This window comes from Bos javanicus, chromosome 5 (genome assembly GCF_032452875.1).
Source record: "Bos javanicus breed banteng chromosome 5, ARS-OSU_banteng_1.0, whole genome shotgun sequence".
NCBI classification, from domain to species: Eukaryota; Metazoa; Chordata; class Mammalia; order Artiodactyla; family Bovidae; genus Bos; species Bos javanicus.
In genome coordinates this window covers 59,127,462-59,152,118 of record NC_083872.1, presented here as the reverse complement: position 1 = coordinate 59,152,118, position 24,657 = coordinate 59,127,462, and the positions used below count along the sequence as shown (strand labels likewise).

Genomic DNA, 24,657 nt, shown 5'->3' with positions numbered 1-24,657 from the left:
ATGAGAAACCATACAGAAACAATAGAGTTTATCCTCCTAGGATTGTCAGATGACCCACAACTTCAGGTTGTGAGCGTTGTCTTTCTGGTCATCACCTACATGTTCAGCATCACTGGGAACCTGACCGTTATCACCCTGACCCTGCTGGATGCCCACCTCCAAACCCCCATGTATTTCTTCCTCAGAAATTTCTCCATCTTAGAAGTGTCATTATACCCAAGTCTCAGTATACCCAAGTTCCTGGCCATCATTGTTACAGGAGATAAAACCATTTCTTTTAATGATTGCATTGCTCAGTTATTTTTTCTCATTCTCTTGGGAGTCACTGAGCTTTACCTTCTGTCTGCCATGTCCTACGACCGTTACATTGCCATCTGCAAACCCCTGCATTACATGACCATCATGAATCACAGAGTCTGCACACTGCTTGTCTTCTCTTCCTGGCTAGTTTCATTCTTAATCATATTCCCTGCACTCATGTTGCTCTTAAACCTTGATTACTGTAGGTCTAATATTATTGACCATTTTACCTGTGATTATTTTCCTTTGCTTCAACTGTCTTGTTCAGAGACAAACTTTCTCGAAAAGATGGGGTTTTCCTGTGCCATATTTACTCTAATGTTCACTTTGGCATTGATAATTCTGTCCTATACATACATCATCAGAACAATTTTAAGAATTCCTTCTACTAGTCAGAGGACAAAGGCCTTTTCCACATGTTCTTCCCACATGATTGTCATCTCCATCTCTATGGCAGCTGCTTTTTTATGTGCATTAAACCCTCAGCACAGGTTAGGGTGTCTTTGAGCAAGGGAGTGGCTCTGCTAAACACCTCAGTAGCCCCCATGCTGAACCCCTTCATTTACAGCCTACGGAATCAGCAAGTCAAACAAGCCTTCAAGGACATGGCAAGAAAGACTATTTTTCAGAAGCAAATGAAATGATGTGCTATAATAAATTAGAGACATTTTGCAGAGCAACATTAAAAAATATATAATCAATAATTTTAATAACTTATTCAAATCACAATGGCTTTCCTGTCAACCGTGTTTATTCTTTTTATTCCTAGAAGTTTAAAATCATATTTGTTTATATATTTCTCATTCAATTTAAACAACTTTTCTTATATCTTTCTGACTCCCATTCTTATGAACATTTTGTTAGTTGCAACTTCTTAAATTAAAAATTGTTTAATATAAATTACTGTTTTGAGTTTGGATGTGATATTTAGTTTACTAAACACAGGAAATATAATCTTATGAATTTCATTTACAGTATATTTGACAGAAACTCTTTTTACCATTTTATAGTTTTTAAAGAATTTATCTGTTTATTATTTATTTTTTGACTGCACTGAATCTTCATTGCTACTCGTGGGCTTTCTCTCGTTGGGGCAAGATGGAGCTACTCTTTGTTGCAGTGCAGGGTTTCTTATTGCAGTGGCTTCATTGTTGTGCAGCAAGGGCTCTGGGCATGCAGACTTCCATAACTGTGGTGCATGGCATCAGTAGTTGTAGCTGGTAGGCTCTAGAGTAATGGCTCATTAGTTGTGGCAGAGGGACGTAGCTGCTCCATGGTATGTGGGATCTTCCTGTCCCAGGGATTATACTTGTGTCTCCTGATTGGCAGAAGGATTCTTAGCCACTAGAGCCTCAGGGAAGTCCCTTCACTATTTATCTTGGGAAATGTTTTTAAATGCTGTATAGTTTATTGAAAAATGTGAATATTTTCATTTAAAGACAGATTATTTATGGCACACGTTAATAAGGTGTGTCCTAATGGTATCTTTACCACCCTTACGGTAGAAAGTGAAGAAGAACTAAAGAGCCTCTTGATAAAAGTGAAAGAGAATAGTGAAAAAGTTGGCTTAAATCTCAACATTCAGAAAACAAAGATCATGGCATCTGGTCCCATCACTTCATGGGAAATAGATGGAGAAACAGTGGAAACAGTGCCTGACTTTATTTTGGGGGGCTCCAAAATCACTGCAGATAATGACTGCAGCCATGAAATTGAAAGACGCTTACTCCTTGGAAGGAAAGTTATGACCAACCTAGATGGCATATGAAAAAGCAGAGACATTACTGTGCCAAAAAAGGTCCGTCTAGTCAAAGTTATGGTTTTTCCAGTAGTCATGTATGGATGTGAGAGTTGGACCAAAAAGAAAGCTAAGGCCTGAAGAATTGATGCTTTTGAACTGTGGTGTTGGAGAAGACTCTTGAGAGTTCCTTGTACTGCAAGGAGATCCAACTAGTCCACTCTGAACGAAATCAGCCCTGGGATTTCTTTTTTTTTTTTTTTCCCAGAAAAACATCTGCTTCTGCTTTATTTTTTTTTTTTTTTTTTAACTTTTTATTTTGTATACATGTGTTCCCCATCCTGAACCCTCCTCCCTCCTCCCTCCCCATACCATCCCTCTGGGTCGTCCCAGTGCACCAGCCCCAAGCATCCAGCATCGTGCATTGAACCTGGACTGGCATCTCATTTCATACATGACATTTCACATGTTTCAATGCCATTCTCCCAAATCTTTGGAAGGAATGATGCTAAAGCTGAAACTCTGGTACTTTGGCCACCTCATGCGAAGAGTTGACTCATTGGAAAAGACTCTGATGCGGTGAGGGATTGGGGGCAGAAGGAGAAGGGGACGACAGAGGATGAGATGGCTGAATGCCATCACTGACTCGATGGACGTGAGTCTGAGTGAACTCCAGGAGTTGGTGATGGACAGGGAGGCCTGCCGTGCTGCTATTCATGGGGTCCCAAAGAGTCGGACATGACTGAGGGAGTTAACTGAACTTAACTGATAGGAATGAAAATGAATTTGTAAAGCATATAACATAATTAGCTATCAATAAATTATAATAATGTTTATTAACATTATCCTGCATATCTAACCACTACAGATATATACAGATTATACTTTTGAGGTGATAAGAACTCTTAATATGAGATTTATCCACTTAAAAATTTAAGGACACAATACAGTGTTGTTAACTCTAACAAACTTTATGTCAATTGATTAGCAATATCCACATTTCCCTCTCCCTCTACCCACTAATAACCACCATTCCACTATCTGAATCTATGAGTTTGAGAATTTTAGGTTTATCACCTAAGTGAATTCGTTTAGTTTTTAACATTTATGACTGGCTTATTATACTTAGCATAAGGCCCTCATACTTCATCCATGCTGTTCTATATATTGAGATATTGTTACCTTTTTAAGATTGAATAATAGTCCAATACTATCCCACTAAATGCATCACTGTATTTTCTGTATCCATTCATCCTTCCCTAGACCTTTGGGTTTGTTTCTATATCTTAACAATTGTGAATACTGCAGCAGGGAACATGACAATGCTATCACTTAGATACCCTGATTTCAATTATTTCAGATGCATATCTGGAAATGGGGTTGCTAGATAAAATAGTTCTATTTTTAATTTTTGGAGGAAATCTCTACTGTTTCTCATAGAGTTTCTCATAGAGGCTGCACAACGTGCATTCCCACCGACAATCTATCAGGATTCTACATTCTTCACACGGTCATCAACACTTGTCTTTTATCAACTTGATAACAGCCATCCTGACAGGTGTGAGGTGAGTTAACATTGTCCTTTTGATCTTCCTTTCTCTTAACATTAGTGACATGAAACATCTAGCATATATCTGTTGGCCATTTATCTCCTTATACCTGTATATCTTCTTTGGGAAAATGTATACTTGAGTCTTCAGTCCTTTTATTAAGTTATTAGGTTTTGGGGTTTTGTCCTGGTTTTGTTCTACTGAGTTGTAAGACTTTCGTACATATTTTAAACATTAATCCCTTGTCGGATACAGTGTTTGTAATATTCCCTTCTATTCTATAGGTTGTCTCTTCACTCTGCTGTTTGTCAACTCTTTCTTTGGTGGTGAAAGTGCTTTTTATTTTGATGTAATCCCACTGTTCCATCTACTTTTGTTGCTTATGCTCCTGGGGTCATATCCATTAAATCATTGCCCAGTCCAATATCATGCAGCTTTTCCATTACGATTTCTTCTAAAGAGTTTTAAAACTTTATGTCTGATGTTTAAGCTGTAATCTGTTTTGAGTTGATTTTATGTACAGTGTAAAGTAAGAGTAGAATTTCCTTCTTTTGCATGTAGATGCCCAGTTTTTCCATAATTATTCTTTGAAAAGACTATCTTTTCCCCTCTATGGGTTTTTGGTGCCCTTTTCAAAGATCATTTGACTGTATGTACCTGAGTATTTTCTGGGATCCCCATGCTGTGTAATGATTAAGATGGCTATTGTTATGCTAGTACTCCATCAATTTAATTATCATAGCTTTCAATATATTTTGAAATTTGGAAGCCAGCTTTAGCTTTTATTCTCAAGATTTATTTGGCTATTCATGGTCTTTTGTGATTCCTTATAAATTTTAGAATTTTTTTTTCTGTTTCTGTAAAAAAATATTGCCATTGGTATTTGACAGGACTGCACTGAATCTGTCGATTTTGTTGGGGAGCAGGACATATACATAAGTTTCCTCATCCATGAGTACTGAATGTTTTCCCATGTGTTTATGTCTTTAGTTTCATTAAAGTTTTGCATTTTTCAGTGTATATATTTCCAACCTATTTAGTTAAGTTTATTCCTAAGTGTCTTATTCCTTTCAGTACTACTGCAATTTTCATTTTTTACTTAATTTCTTTTTCAGAAAGCTTATTAACAGTATAAAAATGCAACTTACATTCTTTTTTTTTTTTTTTTGCAATCCCATGGACTGAAGCCCATAAGGCTCCTTTGTCCACGGGATTTCCCAGGCAAGAATACTGGAGTGGGTTGCCTTAATGTTGATTCTATGTTCTGCAACTTTAAAACTTTTTTACAAAGTGTGTAGAGTTTTCTATTATAAATCATGTCACCTGCAAATAGAGATGACTGGTTTACTGATTGATCAATTTTGTCCAATTATTCTGACTAGTACTTTCTGTACTATATTGAGTATAAGGCCCCCCTTGCTTGTTTCTAATTTTAGAAAAAAAAAACTTTTCATTTTTTTTAATTTGAGTATAATGTTTCATCTTTTTGATGAGAGTGAAAAAGGAGAGTGAAAAAGCTGGTATAAAACTCAACATTCCAAAAGCTAACAGCATGGCATCCAGTACCATCACTTCTTGGCAAATAGATGGGGAAAAAAGTAGAAACAGTGACAGATTTTATTTTCTTGGGCTCCAAATTATTTTTGGAAAAAAAATATTTTTGGCTGTGTATGGTGACTGCAGCCATGAAAATAAAAGACACCTGTTCCTTGGAAGAAAAGCTATGACAAACTCAGTGTATTAAAAAGCAGAGACATCATTTTCCAACTAAGGTCTGTATAGTCAAAGCTATGGTCTTCCCAGTAGTCACGTATGGATGTGAGAGTTAGACCATAAAGACTGATCACCAGAAAACTGGTGCTTTTGAAATGTGATGCTGGAGAAGATTCTTAAGAGTCCCTTGTACTATAGGGAGATCAAACCAGTCAATCCTAAAGAAAATGAACCCTCAATATTCACTGGAAGTACTGATGCTGAAGCTGAAGCTCCAGTACTTTGGCCACCTAATACTAAGAGATGACTCATTGGAAAAGACCCTGATGCTGGGAAAGCTTGAAGTCCAAAGTAGAAGGAGGCAGCAAAGGAATGAGATAGTCAGATAGCATCACCAGCTCAATGGACATAAATTAGAGTGAACTCTGGAAGATGGTGAAGGACAGGATCCTGGAATGCTACATTCCATGGGGTCACATAGAGTTGGACACAACTTAGCAACTGAATAACAACAACAAATAATACTAGCTGTGGGCTTTTCATATATGCTCTTTATTGTGTAAACATAACTTCTATTACTAATTTGTTGAGAGCTTTTATAAGTATAAGTATAGTGGGCTGATTAGAAATTGTATTGGTGAAGGGTTTTTCATTTGTTGAGCCAATGTTTGTTGCTAAGTCTCCACATCCCCTGCCCTTACACACATTAATGAATATATAGAAGAAATAAGTATTAACCTTTGATATAAATCACGTTAGACCTTAGGCGAAGTAAATTATTTCCTTAACTAAAACCCACTATACCCTCACCCTATAGGAATATAACTTTATTTGAGTGGCGTCTGTTTTAAGAATAATCACCCCTGGAGAAATAAGTGTCCTGGGTGACTGACCGCTGTCACAAGGAGAGGGTCATAAATTGTCATAAATTGTCAGCAGGCCAGAAGATGATGTAACACCCCTAAGACCTCTGTATACATTTGTATGAAACACCTGACTTTAATAAAAGTCAGGACTGCTGACCCCACATGACTTTTGGATAACATCTCAGTGTATAAAAGTAGACCATGGAAAATAAAGAATTGGGATCAGTTTCCCAAAAGACTGGTCTCCCCATGTCTCTCTCTCTCTCAAACTCTGGCTGAGTCTCCATCTGGAGCGCAGAGCCCGCCATGCTTACTAATTATGCCTGGGCTTCTAAGATCTGACTGGGGAGGCCTCAGTGTCTCCTCTCCTTCGGGAGAACGGAAGGATGCCTGCAGCCTACGTAAGTGGTGCAAGCTTCTTGTCTTGAAGTTTTATTGGCTTCCGGCGTAAACCAAGCTACTCAGCCTCTTTTCTCCACTGAATTTTCCTGCTGAGCTATCCTCATTCTATCACTCTTTATATCTATAATTAATATCTAATTGAAGCTATTGTATCCTGATCCTCACTGACGCCATCCCCGCTTCGAACTCCCTGGATCAGCCGGGGCTGGACCCCAGCAGGGTCGCACAGAGTTGGACATGACTGAAGCGACTTAGCAGCAGCAGCAGAATATCTCTATGGAAACCCACAGATACTAAAAGTGATATAGGTGATTACATTTTTTTCCTTCATTATTCCTAATCACATGGGTTTGTGTGTTGATCTGACTAATTTGATTTGACTCCCCTTTTCCATTAAGAAAAAGTAACTTGCCTTTTTTCAGAGGAGTCAGAGAAACAGAATTCTGAACTAACTGTAGGACTATTCAAAAAATAGTCTTAAGGTAATAATCTGAAAATAATCTAAATTGACTCATGAATTTTTTAATACAGTCATAATGAAGTCATTACATGGTTAGATGTCAGCAAGCACAGTCAGCAGTGAAACAAATCATTCTAGAAAAAAAATTAGGGTTGCTATAAATCCAAACTATTACCCAAGATATAAAATGTAACCAATATTCTGCTCTTCTATGACAAATTATCCTAACTTATAAACCTAACACCAATAAAAAGATCCTTAATTAATAGGGAAAGACAGATAATTGGAATTCTGCATAATAATGCCAGAGCTTCCCACGTAGCTCAGTGATAAAGAATCAACCTGCCAGTGCAGAAGATTCAAGAGACCCAGGTTATTGATCCTGGGGTTGGAAAGATCCCCTGGAGCAGGAAACGGCAACTCACTCCAGTATTCTTGCCGGGGAAATCCCATGGACAGAGGGGCCTGGAGGGCTACAGTTCATAGGGTTGCAAAGAGTTGGACATGACTGAGCACATATGCACCTTTATTAATACTGATGGTGCAAACCCTCTTGAGTTTATATTTGTTCATAGCATTACTTATGACTTCTTAGGAGTCTTAAATAGTAAAATCAGTACATATAGAGAATGTGAGAAGCTAATTTATGTTTCCAATTATATTGTAGAATTTATGGAGCTTCCCACCCATGTCTCACAATTTAGATAAAATAAGGAAAACAATCATTCAATCCTTAATAGACATTTACATATTGTTGCTTTTTCAAATTGTAGCATTTAGGGAATGCTGGTGATCTTTTCTCAAAGAAGCCATTCTTACAATTTACTGTGAAATAGCAGATATGTCCTAAAAATCATTTCCAGTTATTTTATTTAACCCCAAATTTTATTTAACTCGATGGCAAGTATTTGCTTTAATAGGTTGATTTTCATTTTCAAAGATCCACAAGCCTAATTTGACACTGAGCTATCCAAGACACTAGAATTCATTAAAAAGAAAGAGACATAAAGGAACATGAAGCTTGCTATCCTAAGATCCTTGGGACTAGAAAAAACGTGAATGAGCCATTAGTAAGGAAAGTATGAAATGATGACTTAGAGACTTGGATATATTTTTTATTACATTACCAAAAACATCCCAGGAATGGTTGACACTTCACATCCCAGAAATGATTTACAGATTAGAGTCATAAATAGCTGTTAGTTGCAGAGGATTGTTCATTGAGAACAATGACTTTCAAATTTTAAATATCTATCAAATACTTGAGTTGCCATAAATTTGCCTACAGGAATTATGCTTGTAAGGCTTGCTTTTCTTATAAGTGCTCTTAAACATTTTTCTCTAGTCATTGAGGATTAGCAAAAGGATAGGTTCATTTTAATGTGAACATCACATTTTTTCCCAGTGCGCTGGCCACCATTGACCTCAGTTGGAATTTTTCCTAAATCAGCAGCAGCTCCACTTTCTGGTATACTGAGGAGTAAATGAAAAGAAAGCTCAGGTTTGTAGAGAAAACAAACAAACAAAAAAAAGTGAAAATTTTCACAACGTTACAATAAATTACATGCTACAAATCAACAAACCCACAACTTGAAATTAAGTATTCCATTGCAAAAACTTCTCTCCTGACACTAGAATGTAAAAGCTACAAGTCAATAAGAATTCAAAAATGAATGATATTGAAATTTGTTATTGTTGTTATTCAGTCACTAAGTCATGTCCAGCTTTTTGCCACCCCATTGACTGCAGCATGTTAGGCTTCCCTGTCCTTCACTATTTCCTAGAGATTGCTCAGATTCATGTGCATTGAGTCAGTGATTGTATCTAACTAACCATTTCACCCTCTGCCACCCCATTCTCCTTTTGCTTTCAATCTTTTCCAGCATCAGAGTATTTTCCAATGAGTTGGCTCTTCACATTAGGTGGCCAAAGTATTGCTGCTTCAGTCACCAACAGTCCCTTCATTGAATATTCATGGTTGATTTCCTTTAGGATTGACTGGTTTGATCTCTTTGCAGTCCGAGGGTCTCTCAGAAGTCTTCTCCAGCACCATCATTTGAAAGCATCAGTTCCTGGGCATTCAGCCTTCATTATGGTCCAACCCTCACATTCATACATGACTACTGAAAAACCTATAGTTTGACGATATGGACCTTTTTGGTAAAATTATATCTCTGCTTTTAAATATGTTTTCTAGGATTGTCATAGTCTTCCAAGGAGCAAGCATCTTTTTATTTCATGGCTGCAGTCATTGTCCTTAGTGATTTTGGAGCCCAAGAAAGAAAAATCTGTCACTGCTTCCACTTTTTCCATTTCTATTTGCCATGAACTGATGGGACTGTATGCCATAATCTTAGTTTCTTAAATGTTGAATTTTAAACTAGTTTTTTCACTCTCTTCTTTCATCCTCACCCAGAGGCTCTTTAGTTACTCTTCACTTTCTGCCATTAGAGTGGTATCATATTTGAGGCTGTTGATATTTTTCCAGGCAATCTTGATTCCAGTTTGTACATCATCCAGCCTGGCATTTCACATGATGTACTCCGGGGCTTCCCTGGTGGCTCAGAGGTTAAAGCGTCTGCCTGCAACGTGGGAGACCTAGGTTCGATCCCTGGGTCTGAAAGATCCCATGGAGAAGGAAATGCCAACCCACTCCAGTATTCTTGCCTGGAGAATCCCATGGAGGGAGGAGCCTGGTGGGCTACAGACCATGGGGTCTCAAAGAGTTGGGCACAACTGAGCTACTTCACTTCACTTCACTCTGCATAAAATTGAAATAAGCAGGATGACAAAATACAGCCTTTCCTAATTTGGAACCAGTCCATTGTTCCATGTCTGGTTCTAACTGTTGCCTGTTGACCTGCATACAGGTCTCTCAGCAGACAGGTAAGGTGGTCTGGTATTCCCATCTCTTTAAGAATTTTCCACAGTCAAAGACTTTACTGTAGTTAATGAGGCAGATATTGAAATTAACTGTTTAAATGATTTCTGCTACTGTTAGTTATGATGACAAAATAAAGACTTCATTGCTCTTTCATGGACTATACTAGTAGCCTGACAAAATAGAACTTCTATTAAGGGAATATTAATGTAGATAAAATAAAAATATAATGTAAAAATCAGAATATACACATATAGATAGAGAGAGAATGCTAATAGTATGTAGATAGAGAGGTTTGGATGAAAAAGAAAATGTTCTCCAGAAGGTAATGTTTTATTTTAGATATTGACATACTTTGGTTTCCTTAGCTTATGCCACAGATCCAATATACTTAATGGCCACTCTGCCTCCTTTCTACTCTTGACTATCTAATATCTGAGAAGACCACCAAAACAGATACATGACCTGGATTCCTTTATTCCATTATCTGGGGCTTCAGATGAGTAGGAGGTTGAGAAGGTGAGTGTGAGTCTGACTCAAAACTTAAGAAATCTGGCATGTAGCTCAAGATTCATCTTCCATGATTTTCCTTTTGGAAACATATGCACTGAATGGCCTTTTTCCTGACACATTTGGCTTTTCTATATTACACTAGGAAACAATCATTATACGAGAAACTAGGTGACATATATTAGGACAGGACGATTTACTGAGGTTGAAGAAAAGACAGTACCCCAATAGGAGGGGATCCTGTGGAGACACTTTTAAAGGGTCAAGAGGTAGCTTCTCTCCTCCTGTATTTCCTAGGTTTGAGAAAAACATAGATTATAATCCTTGCTTTTCATGTGAAGGATATATTGTTTTTATAAGATTTTTAAAAATATTTTTAGCCTGATGCCAATTTGTAAAGTAGGGATTTTATAAAGTAACATTCTTTGTGAATCACAAATCTGACATGTAGTAGCAACTTACTTCAAAACAAGTTATCTATTTCATTAACTTATAAACAATCTCCTGAATTATGTTAGCAGGGCATAGTAGGCTTCCTTTCAGAGCCAAATCCCAGTGCTACACTTGGATAATCCCCTTTTCTGTGTCTTCTGTTTGTGTTTTCTCCTGAAGGTTACTCAAAAGAAGAAGGAGAAAAAATGAGAAACTACACAGAAATAACAGAGTTTATCCTCCTGGGACTGTCAGATGACCCACAACTTCAGGTTGTGAGCTTTATCTTTCTGCTCATCACCTACATGCTCAGCATCACTGGGAACCTGACCATTATCATCCTGACCCTGCTGGATGCCCACCTCCAAACCCCCATGTATTTCTTCCTCAGAAATTTCTCCTTATTAGAAGTTTCATTCACAACTGTCAGTATACCCAGGTTCTTGGCCACCATTATTACAGGAGATAAAACCATCCCTTTTAATGATTGTATGGCTCAGTTATTTTTTTTCATTTTCTTGGGAGTCACTGAGTTTTATCTTCTGGCTGCCATGTCCTATGACCGTTACATTGCCATCTGCAAACCGCTGCATTACTTGACCATCATGAATCACAAAGTCTGCACACTGCTTGTCTTGGCCTCTTGGCTGGCTTCATTCTTAATCATATTCCCATTAGTAATGCTCTTCCTACAGCTTGATTACTGTAAGTCCAATATTATTGACCATTTTAGTTGTGATTATTTCCCCTTATTATACCTTTCTTGTTCAGACACCAAATTTCTAGAGATAGTAGGGTTTTCCTGTGCTGTGTTTATTCTCTTGTTCACTTTAGCATTAATAATTCTGTCCTACACGTATATCATCAGAACAATTTTGAGGATCCCTTCTACCACTCAGAGGACAAAGGCCTTTTCCACCTGTTCTTCCCACATGATTGTCATCTCCATCTCTTATGGCAGCTGCATTTTCATGTATATGAATCCATCAGCAAAGGACAGGGTGTCTTCAAGCAAGGGAGTGGCTGTGCTAAACACCTCCATAGCTCCCATGCTGAACCCCTTTATCTATACCCTAAGGAATCAGCAAGTCAAGCGAGCCTTCATGGACACAGCAAGGAAGACTGTATTTTCCTCAAGTAAATGAAAAATAAAAGTCCTGTTTTATGAATTAGACCCATATGAATGAAAAGCAATTAAATGAAAATCTAGGAATCTCAAAATCTCTTAATATCCACACAGCCTCCCTAGATTCATTTTTTTTTTAACCGCTAGAGGGACTTTATTTATTTATTTTTATTTTATTTTATTTTTAAACTTTACAGATTCATTTTTAATCATTCATATTTTTATTGCCAGCAGTTTATCAAGGATATTTGCATATGTATATTTTCTTTTTGCCATTCAAACTTGAATTCTTCATATATATATATATATACACACATCATATACACAAATATATGCTTATACAGTATACAGTTTTTTTCCCATTAAATTTGCAATCCTTCTCTTATGTACTTTTCTTCCTTTAGGGCTGGTTTTTCTAGTTGGTAACTATGGGAGTGATTTTATTTCCTTCTTTGAAACATTGTTTTTATGGTAATAGAGAAATTAGGTCTTTTTTAATATAAATTAATTTCATTATTTCACACTAATTTTTAGAAAATTAAAATCAGAAAGAGGCAGAACAGGTGCTCACAAGAGAGAATAGTGTTTTACAATCTCACCAGAAATCAGGTTTTCTAGAAATTAAATGCATATTAAATCATATTTAATCTTATTTTTAATTTACTACACAGAGACTATAAACATAATCCGACAGTCTTATTAGAATCTTGCACACACCCTCCTTTTCATACTGTGGCCTACTTTGTAACTATGTGAAAAACAATACAACTAAAAGAAAAATGTAATTACATTTTCTTGAGAAATCAAAAAATGTTTCCCATTATGGAGTTTAACATTTTCTGTGCTGTTGTTCAGTCACTCTGTCATGTCCAACTCTTTGCGACCCCATGGACTGCAGACTCCCCAGGTGCAGAAGACTGCACCCAGGTTTCCCTGTTCCTTACTCTCTCCTGGAATTTGTTCAAACTCATATCCATTGAGTCGATGATGCCATTCAAACATCACTGTATTATTCTTCAATTCAAAAAACTATTATAATGAATAGTTGCTTAGGGAAAATTATGATGCAGACCCTGCTTTGGGGAAATGCCAATATTAACATATATACAGTAACTATTCTTTTAAGAAACCTGAAGAAACTGGCAACTTAAAAACGAGAGCTGTGTGTTAAGGTTTTAGGTGGGCAATATGAGCAACACAAGAGACAGTGCCTCAAATAACTCTGAGAAACTGTTCCAAAGAGGTACGGGGGAAAGATAGTGTATATGTGATTTTGATATACAATTAAGCACACATTTATTTTAGAATTTCTGCTGGTCTTATGAAGCTTCTGCCAGTCATGAGAAACAATTTGCACCATCAAGAATTTTAGTGCTTTTCTAGATATGAGGAGATACAAGAATTGGGCTCATAAAATCAGCTCCTGAGTGTATCTAACTATCTGAAGACTTGTCTTGGCAGTTTTCCTGGAGCAGAGGGTGCCTCATTTCTTCTCTCTACCCTTACTCCTTCAGAGAGTGTTGAAGGTCAGCAGTTGCAGCAGCACATGATTTAATCCTTTTAGAGGTTATATGGCAAGTACCCATGCCAATTGCCAATTTGTAGTTGCTGGATACCAAATATGACTACATTTGCCATGGTCAGTTGTATATTTAAGTAAATGCTTGATGTTAAGCTGGTCTTTTGATAATCAATAACTAAGTTTTTTTTAATAAATTTCTCATATCTGTGGCTATTTTGAGATAATAGCTTATACATACAATTCTTTTAATTGTCTCTTTAAGTGATATGCCTAATCAGTATTAGAGAAACTAACAGTACCAAAGTTTTAATATACACTAAACTGAGATTGTCTTGTTAAAAATGCTTATTTTAAGCAGTAGAATATGATATCATATGGAAAATGTACTGATTAGAATTTGTATGAACAATTGTACAAGATCATACAATTCTGGCCCTGAACATTTTTTTTCTGTTTTCCATGAAGTCAAAAACTGAAATAATAATGGAGAGTGCTCAAACTCATCCTACACTTTTAAACCATTATTATAGGAAGACTGTAATCATAATTCATTGAACTAAGTTCTGATATTCTTGTACTATACTCAGTTGAGAGTCTTAGATACATCATTTGCTGAAACACACAGAAAATAACATAAACCATACTGAGGCGATTTCCACACTGTAGGGAAGTCATGCAGTTACTTTTTCTTCCCCTCATGCTGGACATTTATAATTTCTAAGCTTAATTGGAATGTGAAATAATGTGAAATACTTAATGTGAAATACTTAATGTGAAATACTTAATGTGAAAATACTGAAGTTAGACTTGATTGATAACTGTGACTTCTTAATAACTCAAAAAAAATATACACCATAGACTGTAGATAGGTGTAGTTCTGGTAATTAAAAGAACTGTAAAATTATTGCAAAAGACATGAGAGAGTTTATGTTGATATTATCAGATAATACAGCTCTCTACATAACACTATGCAAATTCCTTAGTGGTTATTATAAATGTTTGCAAACTGTATGAGCATTTTGATTATCAATATCACCAGTCAAGACATACTTTTTCTATAAAAGGGTCATATATTAATAATTTAGAATTTGTAGACCATAAGTCCTTGAGGTAACTAACTGTCCCTCTCTGTAGTGTGGATGCAGCTATGAACAACATGTAAATGAAAGGGCTAAAGCATGTCTAATAAAGCTTTTAATAAAAATAGTTCATGAGCCAAATTTGCCCAATAGGCTATAGATAGTCTATCCACTTGCTGTCTTAAAATTTCCCATAAACTTTGACCAATTGGGCAACAATCTTATAAAAAATTTTCAGAGAAAAAGATAAGATAAATGTTTCTGCAAGAGAATAACATTTACAGGTACCTCATAAAGTTGTTGGCAGGATTTAAAGAGGCAATATGAAGAAAACAATTAAAATAGGTCTGCTGCTGCTGCGGCTGCTGCTAAGTCACTTCAGTCGTGTCTGACTCTGTGCGACTCCATAGACGGCAGCCTGCCAGGCTCCCCTGTCCCTGGGATTTAGGTCTGGACTATAGTTTTTTTTGTTTTTTTTTTTTAATTTTAATTAGTGGCTAGTTACTTTACAATATTGTATTGGTTTTGCCATACATCAACATGAATCCGCCATGGGTGTACACGTGTTCCCAATCCTGAACCCCCCTCCCACCTCCCTCCCCATGCCATCCCTCTGGGTCATCCCAGACTATAGTCATTGCTGAAAAAAAATTATCTCTACCCTCCTCTTTCTTTTTCTCCTCCTCATTATTATTAGAAGTACTATTAATAATGTAAAGAATTTATACATATATATATATATGAGTTTCTAATCTTTTTTTAAGCTCAGTAAACATTGTTATGGTCTGTGACATGTTATTGATTATTTACATAGTCTTTTATATGCTTAAAAGACTTTATAGTGTAGAATACTTTTCTATAGTGACCTTAAAATACTTTGCAGAATCTCATCCTTGAGTACCATAAAGCTCCATTTCCTTTTTAAAATTTCTTAGCATATATACTTTATTGAAGTATAGTTGACTTACAGTGTTTCAGGTACATAGCCAGGTAATTCAGTTACACATATACACATATATTATTTTTCAAATTATTTTCCATTATGGGTTATTACACGATATTGTTTATAGTTCCCTATGTGATATAATAAAACTTTGTTGCTTGTTGTATATCTATTTTTATAATTAGAAATATAGCATTTTATTAATATGAAGTCAAATTGAGTCAAAATGTCAAATTTCTTATTTAGGAAAAAATTCATAAATTTTCTAAGATATATATACACACATATATATATATATATACACACATATGTATATATATCTTAGAAAATTTATGAATTTCTAATTTTTATAATTAGAAATATAGCATTTTATTAATATGAAGTCAAGTTGAGTCAAAATGTCAAATTTTTTATTTAGGAAAAAATTCATATATCTTAGAAAATTTATGAATTTCTAAATTTATTTATTTATATGTATATGTATATATATATACCCTACAAATACTATTTATATATATATGTATATGAAAACTGTTCTACTATGCTTGATAAAAGCTTGAGAAAAGGACATAAAAAAAAAGTAGAAGAGATGAAGAAATCTGAAAACAAAAGCTAAATGAGATGGGAGCACTGAATATGAAATAGAAAAAGTGAAACCAACTAAATAAAAGTAAAAGATCATCCTGTGGTCCAGTTCTTCTTAAACATGGCTGCTCCTTAGAATCGTATCTGGAGCTTTGGAGGAAAAAAGCAATACCTGGGCATTTGTATTTTTCAAAAAATTCCAAGATATTTCAGATATGCATCTTTATTTTAAAAGGTGATTATAGGTTTTCCTATTAAATGTTAGTGTTGATGATATAGAATTCTATTGTTGAACAATCATGATACAATGATATTAAGGAGTAATAGTTACATAATCACAATAGTAAAAGATGTTTTTCAATTTTCACAATCATTAGCCAGAGAGCATTTAAAGATCAGTGCAATTGCAAGCTGTAATGGGAACATGATTAACCTAATAATATAAAATAATTCCATATTGTTTGGGAGGTTAAGCAGAGAGATATAGTATTTGGAAGTACATATATGCACAGGTTTTCATCCACCCAGTCAGTCTATGTCTTTTGGTTGATGCATTTGACTCATTTACATTTAAGGTGATTATCAATATGTATCATCCTATTATTATTTTCTTAATTGTTTTGGGTTTATTTTTTGTAGGTCTTTTCCTTGTCTTGTTTCCTGCTTAGAGAAGTTCCTTTAGCATTTGTTGTAAAACTGGTTTGGTGGTGCTGAATTCTTTCAATTTTTGCTTATCTGGAAATCTTTTGATTTCTCCATTAAATCTGAATGAGGCTTGCTGGGTAGAGTATTCTTGATTGTAGGTTCTTCTCTTTTCATCACTTTAAATATATCATGCCATTCCCTTCTGACTTGTAGAGTTTCTGTTAAAAAGTCAGTGGATAACCTGATGGAAGTTCCCTTGTATGTTATTTTTTCCTTGTTACTCTTAATATTTAATAAAGTTCTTATATAACTTAGAATTATGAAAGAACCTTGAAGCTCCAACAATAATGAAGTCTAAGGATAAGTAATGAAGTGTATATGTAGAAAACTTTCATGTGCCAAGAATATGACTAAAACTAAAGTCGACTGAGTGCTATTTTTGTAAGATTTCACATCTATTTTATTAGTTAAAAATAGTAAATAATTGTGATAAATGAAAAAAGTATTATTTTGTAGAAGTCCCCATTGAACTCTTCTGTGGGATGAACATAAACATTCCCAAGAGAGATTCACTATAGAAGAGAGTCAGGAGGCTCTGAGAACACCAATGGTAGCTTCCAGAAATCCCTGACGTTCCACGTCATAGCACAGCTGTCGCCTGGCCTTTGTTCCCAGGAGATCAACACATGTCTCTCTTCATAGGTCACAACAGCTAAACTTGAATATTTGAGCATTTAGTGCAACTAAATGCCAGATCCTAGTTTAAGACTCTACACTCATAATACCCCACGTTGTCATGTCACTTGCAGTTCTCACTTTAAATATTGCTCCCTTAAACTTCTAGACCAACGTTATTGAAGAGGATGATAGAAGTTCCATATCTTCTTAAGGTTTTGATATTCCATTTTTATTTTTCATGAATCATCATAAAATAGATAAAAAATAATCAAATTTGATTCGTGTGATGTTTACTAGTGTCTGGCAGAGTAGCGATGATTTATCTTCTATTATTCACAGCAGAAATGTGAATGTCTAAAATAAGATAAGGAAGCTATTATGATTTTAGCAAACCAGATACGCAGAATGATAGAAACATCCAGTGGAGCTGGGAATCAGTTGAATGGCTTTGGATTAATAGGAGAGGTTTTCCTCTACATTTCTGGAATATCCTTTTGGATTAGTCACCTCATGTAAAAGATAAATGTGGGGTAGAACTCCAAGGGAATAAAACAGTTGTTCATAAAGTTTAATAGCTGAGAAGCAACGATGTTCAAATGGAAAATGTACTGGGCTGAAGTCTGGGTAATGGAGCTGCTACTATCTGAGGCAAGTAGTTATTTTTCAGTTCGTGCTTCAATGCAAAATAAAAAATTGATAAATACTGCATATTCTTTTAAGCTCAAAAATATACACAGTCTTGTATATATATAAAGTTTCTATACATATATGCATAGAAAATCTTAGAGAATGTCAAACATTAATGATTTCAAAGGAATTATCAGATAAACCATTAAGTGAATGATATTTAATATATAAAATAATTATATTTTCTTGTAAATAATATCTAATACCTATAGCCTATTCATGTTGATAATTACATTCATAAACCCCAATATAAAAATAAAGCTGGTAATTAAATTATTAATCATTAAATATTTTAAAGTTTATTTTATTTGCTAAGAAAATCGTGAATTGATTTCTTGTTTCATAAAAGGTGTTGTTACTTTATTCTTTTAAGTTTCATCTATATCTTATGATGGAATTAAGATCATCCACTTCTCTTTTAGATGGCAGTGTTTTCTGATACCTGACAAAAAATGATGTATGTTTTATAGGATTATCCCAACAAAACTGCAAGGACTTGCATAAACTAGACAAAGCAAAAAGTATCAAATTCATTTATCATCTCTGAGTAATATGACTCATATAAAGATTTCCTAACTTCTCCTGTTAGATTTAGAATAAGAGAACTATTATATAAAACATGACCCACAAATACATTTTAAGAAAAATTGTAAATAAGGTATTAAACGAAAACAATATTGGCATGAATTAGATAGAATGTTTTAGAAATGATGATGATATTGTTCATCATGAATTATATTTTTCATCACTTCCTTTTAATACACTTTCTATCTAAATATATTTAAAAGAAGAAAAAGGAAGGGAAAAAGAGAAAGAAATGAACCACACAGTGATCACAGAGTTTGTCCTTCTAGGCCTTTCTGATGATCCTGAGCTTCAGATTGTGATTTTCCTCTTTTTATTAATCACATATTAAGTGTCACTTGGAAACCTGACCATCATCACCCTAACCTGGGTGGACTCCCATCTCCAGACACCAATGTATTTCTTCCTCCGAAACTTCTCTTTCTTAGAAATCTCCTTTACTACTGTGTGCATCCCTAGATTTCTGGGGGCAATTATTACCAAAGACAAGACTATTTCTTACAACAATTGTGCAGCCCAACTATTTTTCTTTATTTTCATGGGGGTGACTGACCCCCTCATTTTACATTCTGACCGCCATGTCCTATGACCGCTATGTTGCCATCTGCAAGCCCCTGTTTTACACAACCCTCATGAGCAGGAAACTCTGCAGCCTGCTTGTGCTCTGTGCTTGGCTCGGTGGGTTTCTGACCATTTTCCCACCCCTTATGCTTCTCCTCCAGCTGGATTACTGTGCTTCTAATGCCGTTGATCACTTTGCATGTGACTATTTCCCCCTTTTACAATTGTCTGGTTCAGATACATGGTTCCTAGAAATAATTGGTTTTTACTTTACTTTGGTTACCTTGCTATTCACTTTGGCCTTAGTGATTTTGTCATATATGTACATTATCAGAACTATTCTGAGAATCCCATCTGCCAGTCAGAGAAAAAAGGCCTTCTCTACTTGTTCCTCTCACATGATTGTCATCACCATCTCCTATGGAAGCTGTATATTCATGTATGCTAATCCCTCAGCCAAAGAAATGGCGTCATTGACAAAAGGAGTAGCTATTCTCAATACCTCTGTGGCCCCCATGCTGAACCCCTTCATCTACACCCTGAGAAACCAGCAAGTGAAACAAGCCTTCAAAGACATGGTCTATAAAGCAGTCTTTTCTACCAATAAATGATTTTTTTGGTCAACTTTAAAGGGCAGTTTGGCTAATTCCTGAAGTCCCTTAAAGTCTGTATAACTATGGTTGGTCTTTATAGTCTCTTAACATGCCACCTGACAGTTAATATATTATTTTTCCAGTCTGCTGCTTCTACTTCCATTCCTGTTTCTCCAGTGTATTATTTTTTGACATTTAAAAATATAATAAGGTTATTTCTCATGCAGAACTTTTGTAAAAATGAAATGTATTTCTTTAAGACATAGCACAATGTGAAAGATGGTTTTAATTCTCTTCATCAGTCCCTGAAAAGATCCTATTATACCACCTTGTACTTCAAATACAGAGTTTCAAAATGAGTGTGTAATTTCCTGTGTATTTTCAAGATGAACATTAATATTTCCTATGGTTTAAAGAACCTATATATTCTGTGTGATATTATGTGTGAAGTGAAAATATCTCCTGTCATATCAACAAACAAGAAACGTCACAGCCATCAGCAATTTCTGGTCTCCAAATGTGAATGAGAGCTCCCAAAACTGAGAACCAGTAGAGTCTCATTCCCTCATGGTGATTGCTGAGTACCTGGGGGTGATGCAAGAAGTAGCCACTTGCAACTCTTTAAGATGAACAAGGGAACCGGATATGGCCCCAGATAACTGAGAAGGAAATGGCAACCCACTCCAGTGTTCTTGCCTGGAGAATCCCAGGGATGGGGGAGCCTGGTGGGCTGCCATCTATGGGGTCGCACAGAGTCGGACACGACTGAATCAACTTAGCAGTAGCAGTAGCAGCTGAGGTGTTTATGAAAAGAATTAATTCAGTGGACCTAGAGGCTTGCATCTTCCCATACCTAGAATGTTAAATTCCTTAATTTGATACCTGATCTTTGGTGTTCAGACTGCCTGCTCTCTTTGTTGCGAACTTGTATATAGTCTGATTCCCTCTCCTGTCTTCTTGAAACAGTTTTCTCAGAGCTACTGAGGTGCTGTTTCCTGGGCTCAGAGTCCTAAACATTCCCATCAAATAAAATAGCTCTCTTCTTTCAGGTTGTGACTATATTTTTTTAATCGGCATACACTAAATTCAATCCAAAGAGGTATGTACTCATGCATCAGACTTTTAATGTCAAGATATTTATTTTGTGAAATTCAATACATGTTTTGAAGGTAAATATTGATCATGATATCATGTAATTTGTATATAATTCACATGTTCTCTATTATTTTGGAAAAAAATTCATTCAAATAATTCAGAATAAATTCAATAAAACTAAAACACTGCCACTTTCCTGATTTTAGTGATAATATTTATGACGGTTATTTTGAGGTCTTTGTCAAGTGTTTAAAAACCTCCATTTGTTTAGGGTTAAATTTTTGAGGTTTATTTTATTTGATTGGGTTATTTTCTGTTTCTTCTTTTCCCTTGTAACTTGGTGTTTTTACCTACACCAAGTGGCGGTTCAACTGCTATTCCAGTATTTTGGAGTTGGATTTATTCAGGACTTCATCATGATCAAGTCCACCAAGAGATTTGGGGGCGTCTCACATATTTTATGAGCATGACTTTGGGATGCTTCAGAGGGCCCCTGACACAACACAAAGAGCTATTAAACCACCTGGGTTCATTAGACATGTTAGGTTACATGGGAAATATTGTTGAAGGGATGATAAATCGTCTCAGGTCATACAATATGGTTGACTTACTAATATATATATATATATATATATATATCCTAAAATTATGTGGAATTCGTATAGATCTGATATGCCCTGATAAAAATGTGCTCAATTATAATTCTAGTTATCATATTAGTGTTATATATCACAGCAATGGCCAGGCTACTTTGTCAATTGCAATTTAATCAGATTTTTAACATGCCTTCTATGGTTTCACTGTGATGCCTTTGCAAGAATACAGCTATTTCAAGATTTATGGAAAAGACTTTTCTAACATTAACCAATAAAAACTTTTGTTTGTTTGTTATCTGGTAAACTGGTAACAGGCTGGAATTTAGCCAATTCTCTATGTTAAGAGAACAAAGTTTTCTTAGATTGAAGCTTTCAATAACAGATTATGAATTTCTTTGCCTTTAAGTATTTTATTTGTTTTTTAAATCTTTTGTTACTTTGGTAAAGTAAATAAGAATTATTAAAGATTATGGTACATGTAAAAGCTTATTCTGCTTCTATAAGAAATAACCCTTCACTGTTAGACTTTTGCTATTTGATGTCCTTAAAACATGGCAATAGTCTACTCCTAAATCAGAGAATTAAAAATGGGTTAACAATAGCTGTATATCAAAGAGTCATGGCTATGGGAAATCCAAGATGGCAGCTGACAAACCTCATTTTTATTTGATAGGTTAAAGCCTTCCCTGGCAACAGGGTTAATGCCCTCACAATGACAAAAAAAAAAAAATGTATTTCACTTAATATTAAGTTCTAATTTCGTTAATTAAGGTCTGTGTTTACTACGACTCACTTCTGAGATAGTTCCTTACTGTTATGTTATATTGATAAAGGTTTAATTAAGTTATTAAAAAGGACACTCTAAGTTTGTTTCTTAAGCTTATCTCAATAGACAACCTTTCGATGTTCAACGAGGAGAGTCACACCTGTCTATAGTCATTTAACCAAGTCAGATGACCCAGGGTATGCTGGGCTATACCTAATGAAAGTTCTTGACTTAAATTCTTGCTTGTGACTTTATTAACAGCTGTTAACTGTACTATTTTCTATGTCTCTTGTATCAGAAGATTGTTTCTTATGTTAGTAAATGTGTGACTGAGCCTGTGATAAAATGCTGATAAGCAGTTCCATGAGATCAATGATTGTAATAGTGTAACTCTAGATATGGGAAGAAACAACAAGAGGGACTATATTCCTGGACCAAGAGGCTAGTAAGACAGGTATGGTCCAGAGACTTTTGCTGGTCACAAGACCTGGTCCAATAACAGCACCCTGAGTGGCCAATCAATGAAATCTTCCCTGGACCTGGAATGAGCCTTCCCAGCACTGTGGGGCACAATGGGCATGAAGTGCACCCAAAGCATGGTCAAATATGTGGACCCTGCTGACTGGGAGTTGGCACTTGCCAGCTGCCTCTACAAAGATTTTATCATGACCACTGCAAGTTGCTGACCTTCAACACCCCTTAAAAGGAGCTCAGGATGGAAATCAGAAATAAGGCACTCTGTGCTCTGGGAAAAGCTCAGAAGAACTGGCCTTCAGATAGTCAGATGTTTTCAGGTAAAGATTTTATGAGCCCAAATTCTTGCATCTTCTTGTACCTAGAGAAACACTAATGTCATGAACCAATGTCTGGCCCTGGTTCTCCTGGCTAGCCCCTGAGCATCTTTCCTACTTCTTCTAATCTTTGGGCCATGTACCTTTAACTTTTTTGTTAAGTTTGTTTCTTCTAGAATACAACAAATCTCCAAGTGGTAGACCAACCCAAAGACAATGCTGAAACAAATCACCTTATCATTCCATGGACTCTCATGTCCCTCCATAAATGCACCCTGACAAAGAAGCAGGCAAAGGGAACCCAGAGCCCCATGACACCCCTGTACAGCCTGAAGAAGCCAGAGTGGTCATCGTTTCTCTTCTCCTGAGACTCAGTTCCCAAATGCCTAAGAAGGGAAATAGGTAGATAGTTAGACATGAACAGGCTATCAACAGGGACCAAAGAGTTGGCCCTAAAAATAAAGGAAGGGAGGAATGTGGTGACCCAGGGACTAAAAAGCAGATAAAACCAAGGAGGGTCTTGGAATGCAGGAACAGAAAAAGCAGACACATATGGTCCTTCCCTTCCCCCATGTCATAACTATTAACGGATTTCAGGTCCTCCTGAGCAGTATAACCTGTCTCACCTCCTACCTCACACAAGGAAGGTATTTGCCTTACTCTTCCCTACCCAGTATGCATGCCTCATTCAATCAGCAAGTGACCGGCAAGACACCTATCCCATTCCTTGTACTTGTACCCTGGGTATAAAAGTGGACTAAGGACTGTTCAACGTTGGTTCTCCCTTGAGCTGGCTCAGTGTTCTAACAGCGTCTCTCATTCTTTTTTCTTTCTTTTTTAAAAAATTTATTTATTCTTTTATTGAAGGGTAATTAATTGCTTTACAGAATTTTGCTGTTTTCTGTCAAAGCTCAACATGAATCAGCCATAGCTATACATATATCCCCTCCCTTTTGAACCTCCCTCTAAACTCCCTCCCAATCCCACCCGTGTTGATGCAGAGCCCCTGTTTGAATTTCCTGAGCCATACAGCAAATTCCCCTTGACTATCTATTTTACATATGGTAATGTAAGTTTCCGTGTTACTCTTTCCATACATCTCACCCTCTCCTCCCCTCTCCCCATGTCCCTAAGTCTATTGCTTCTCAGGCTTTTGGCTAAGATCAAGTGTAGTATCTCTTCTTATCAGCATCTCCCACTCTAATAAACTTTATTTCCCTCTCATTCTATATGTCTGGAAATTCTTTTCCAACCTGTGTACAGACCACGACAGTATCTTCTATATTTGTGTTTGGAGATTCCTTGGTAAGCTGATTAAAGTTTGGGTCATATCTATTTTGATCCTGTATTGTCCCTAGTGCTCCTATAGTACCTAAAGCTAGAAGAATCTCAATAAATGTTTGTTGAATGAATAATAGTGATTGAGTCAATAGATGAGGTTTATTTAATTTTCTGTCCTTTCTAAAATTAGATTAAAAGGAATTTGAGTTGTAAATTCTTATAAAATAGATTTTATGCTTTCAGTAATTACTGGAACACTGACAATCAATCAG

General features: G+C 35.9%; 1 protein-coding gene and 3 pseudogenes across 1 annotated transcript; all 4 read left to right on the top strand.

Annotated features, from left to right (window-relative positions):
* LOC133248884 (olfactory receptor 6C1-like) lies at window positions 1-944 on the top strand (annotated as a pseudogene).
* A 10,114-nt stretch (window positions 945-11,058) lies between these two features.
* On the top strand, window positions 11,059-11,997 carry LOC133248882 (olfactory receptor 6C1-like). Its single transcript, XM_061419166.1, has one exon. It carries the CDS (start codon window positions 11,059-11,061, stop codon window positions 11,995-11,997), a length of 939 nt encoding a protein of 312 aa, XP_061275150.1.
* Window positions 11,998-18,934: 6,937 nt separating this feature from the next.
* Window positions 18,935-19,874, top strand: LOC133248881 (olfactory receptor 6C3-like; annotated as a pseudogene).
* A 4,367-nt stretch (window positions 19,875-24,241) lies between these two features.
* Window positions 24,242-24,350, top strand: LOC133249023 (U2 spliceosomal RNA; annotated as a pseudogene).
* Window positions 24,351-24,657: the final 307 nt, after the last annotated feature.

Bases quoted from the DNA above. Each gene is read 5' to 3' on its own strand.
- LOC133248882 (XM_061419166.1), top strand. From the start codon at position 11,059: ATGAGAAACTACACAGAAATAACAGAGTTTATCCTCCTGGGACTGTCA.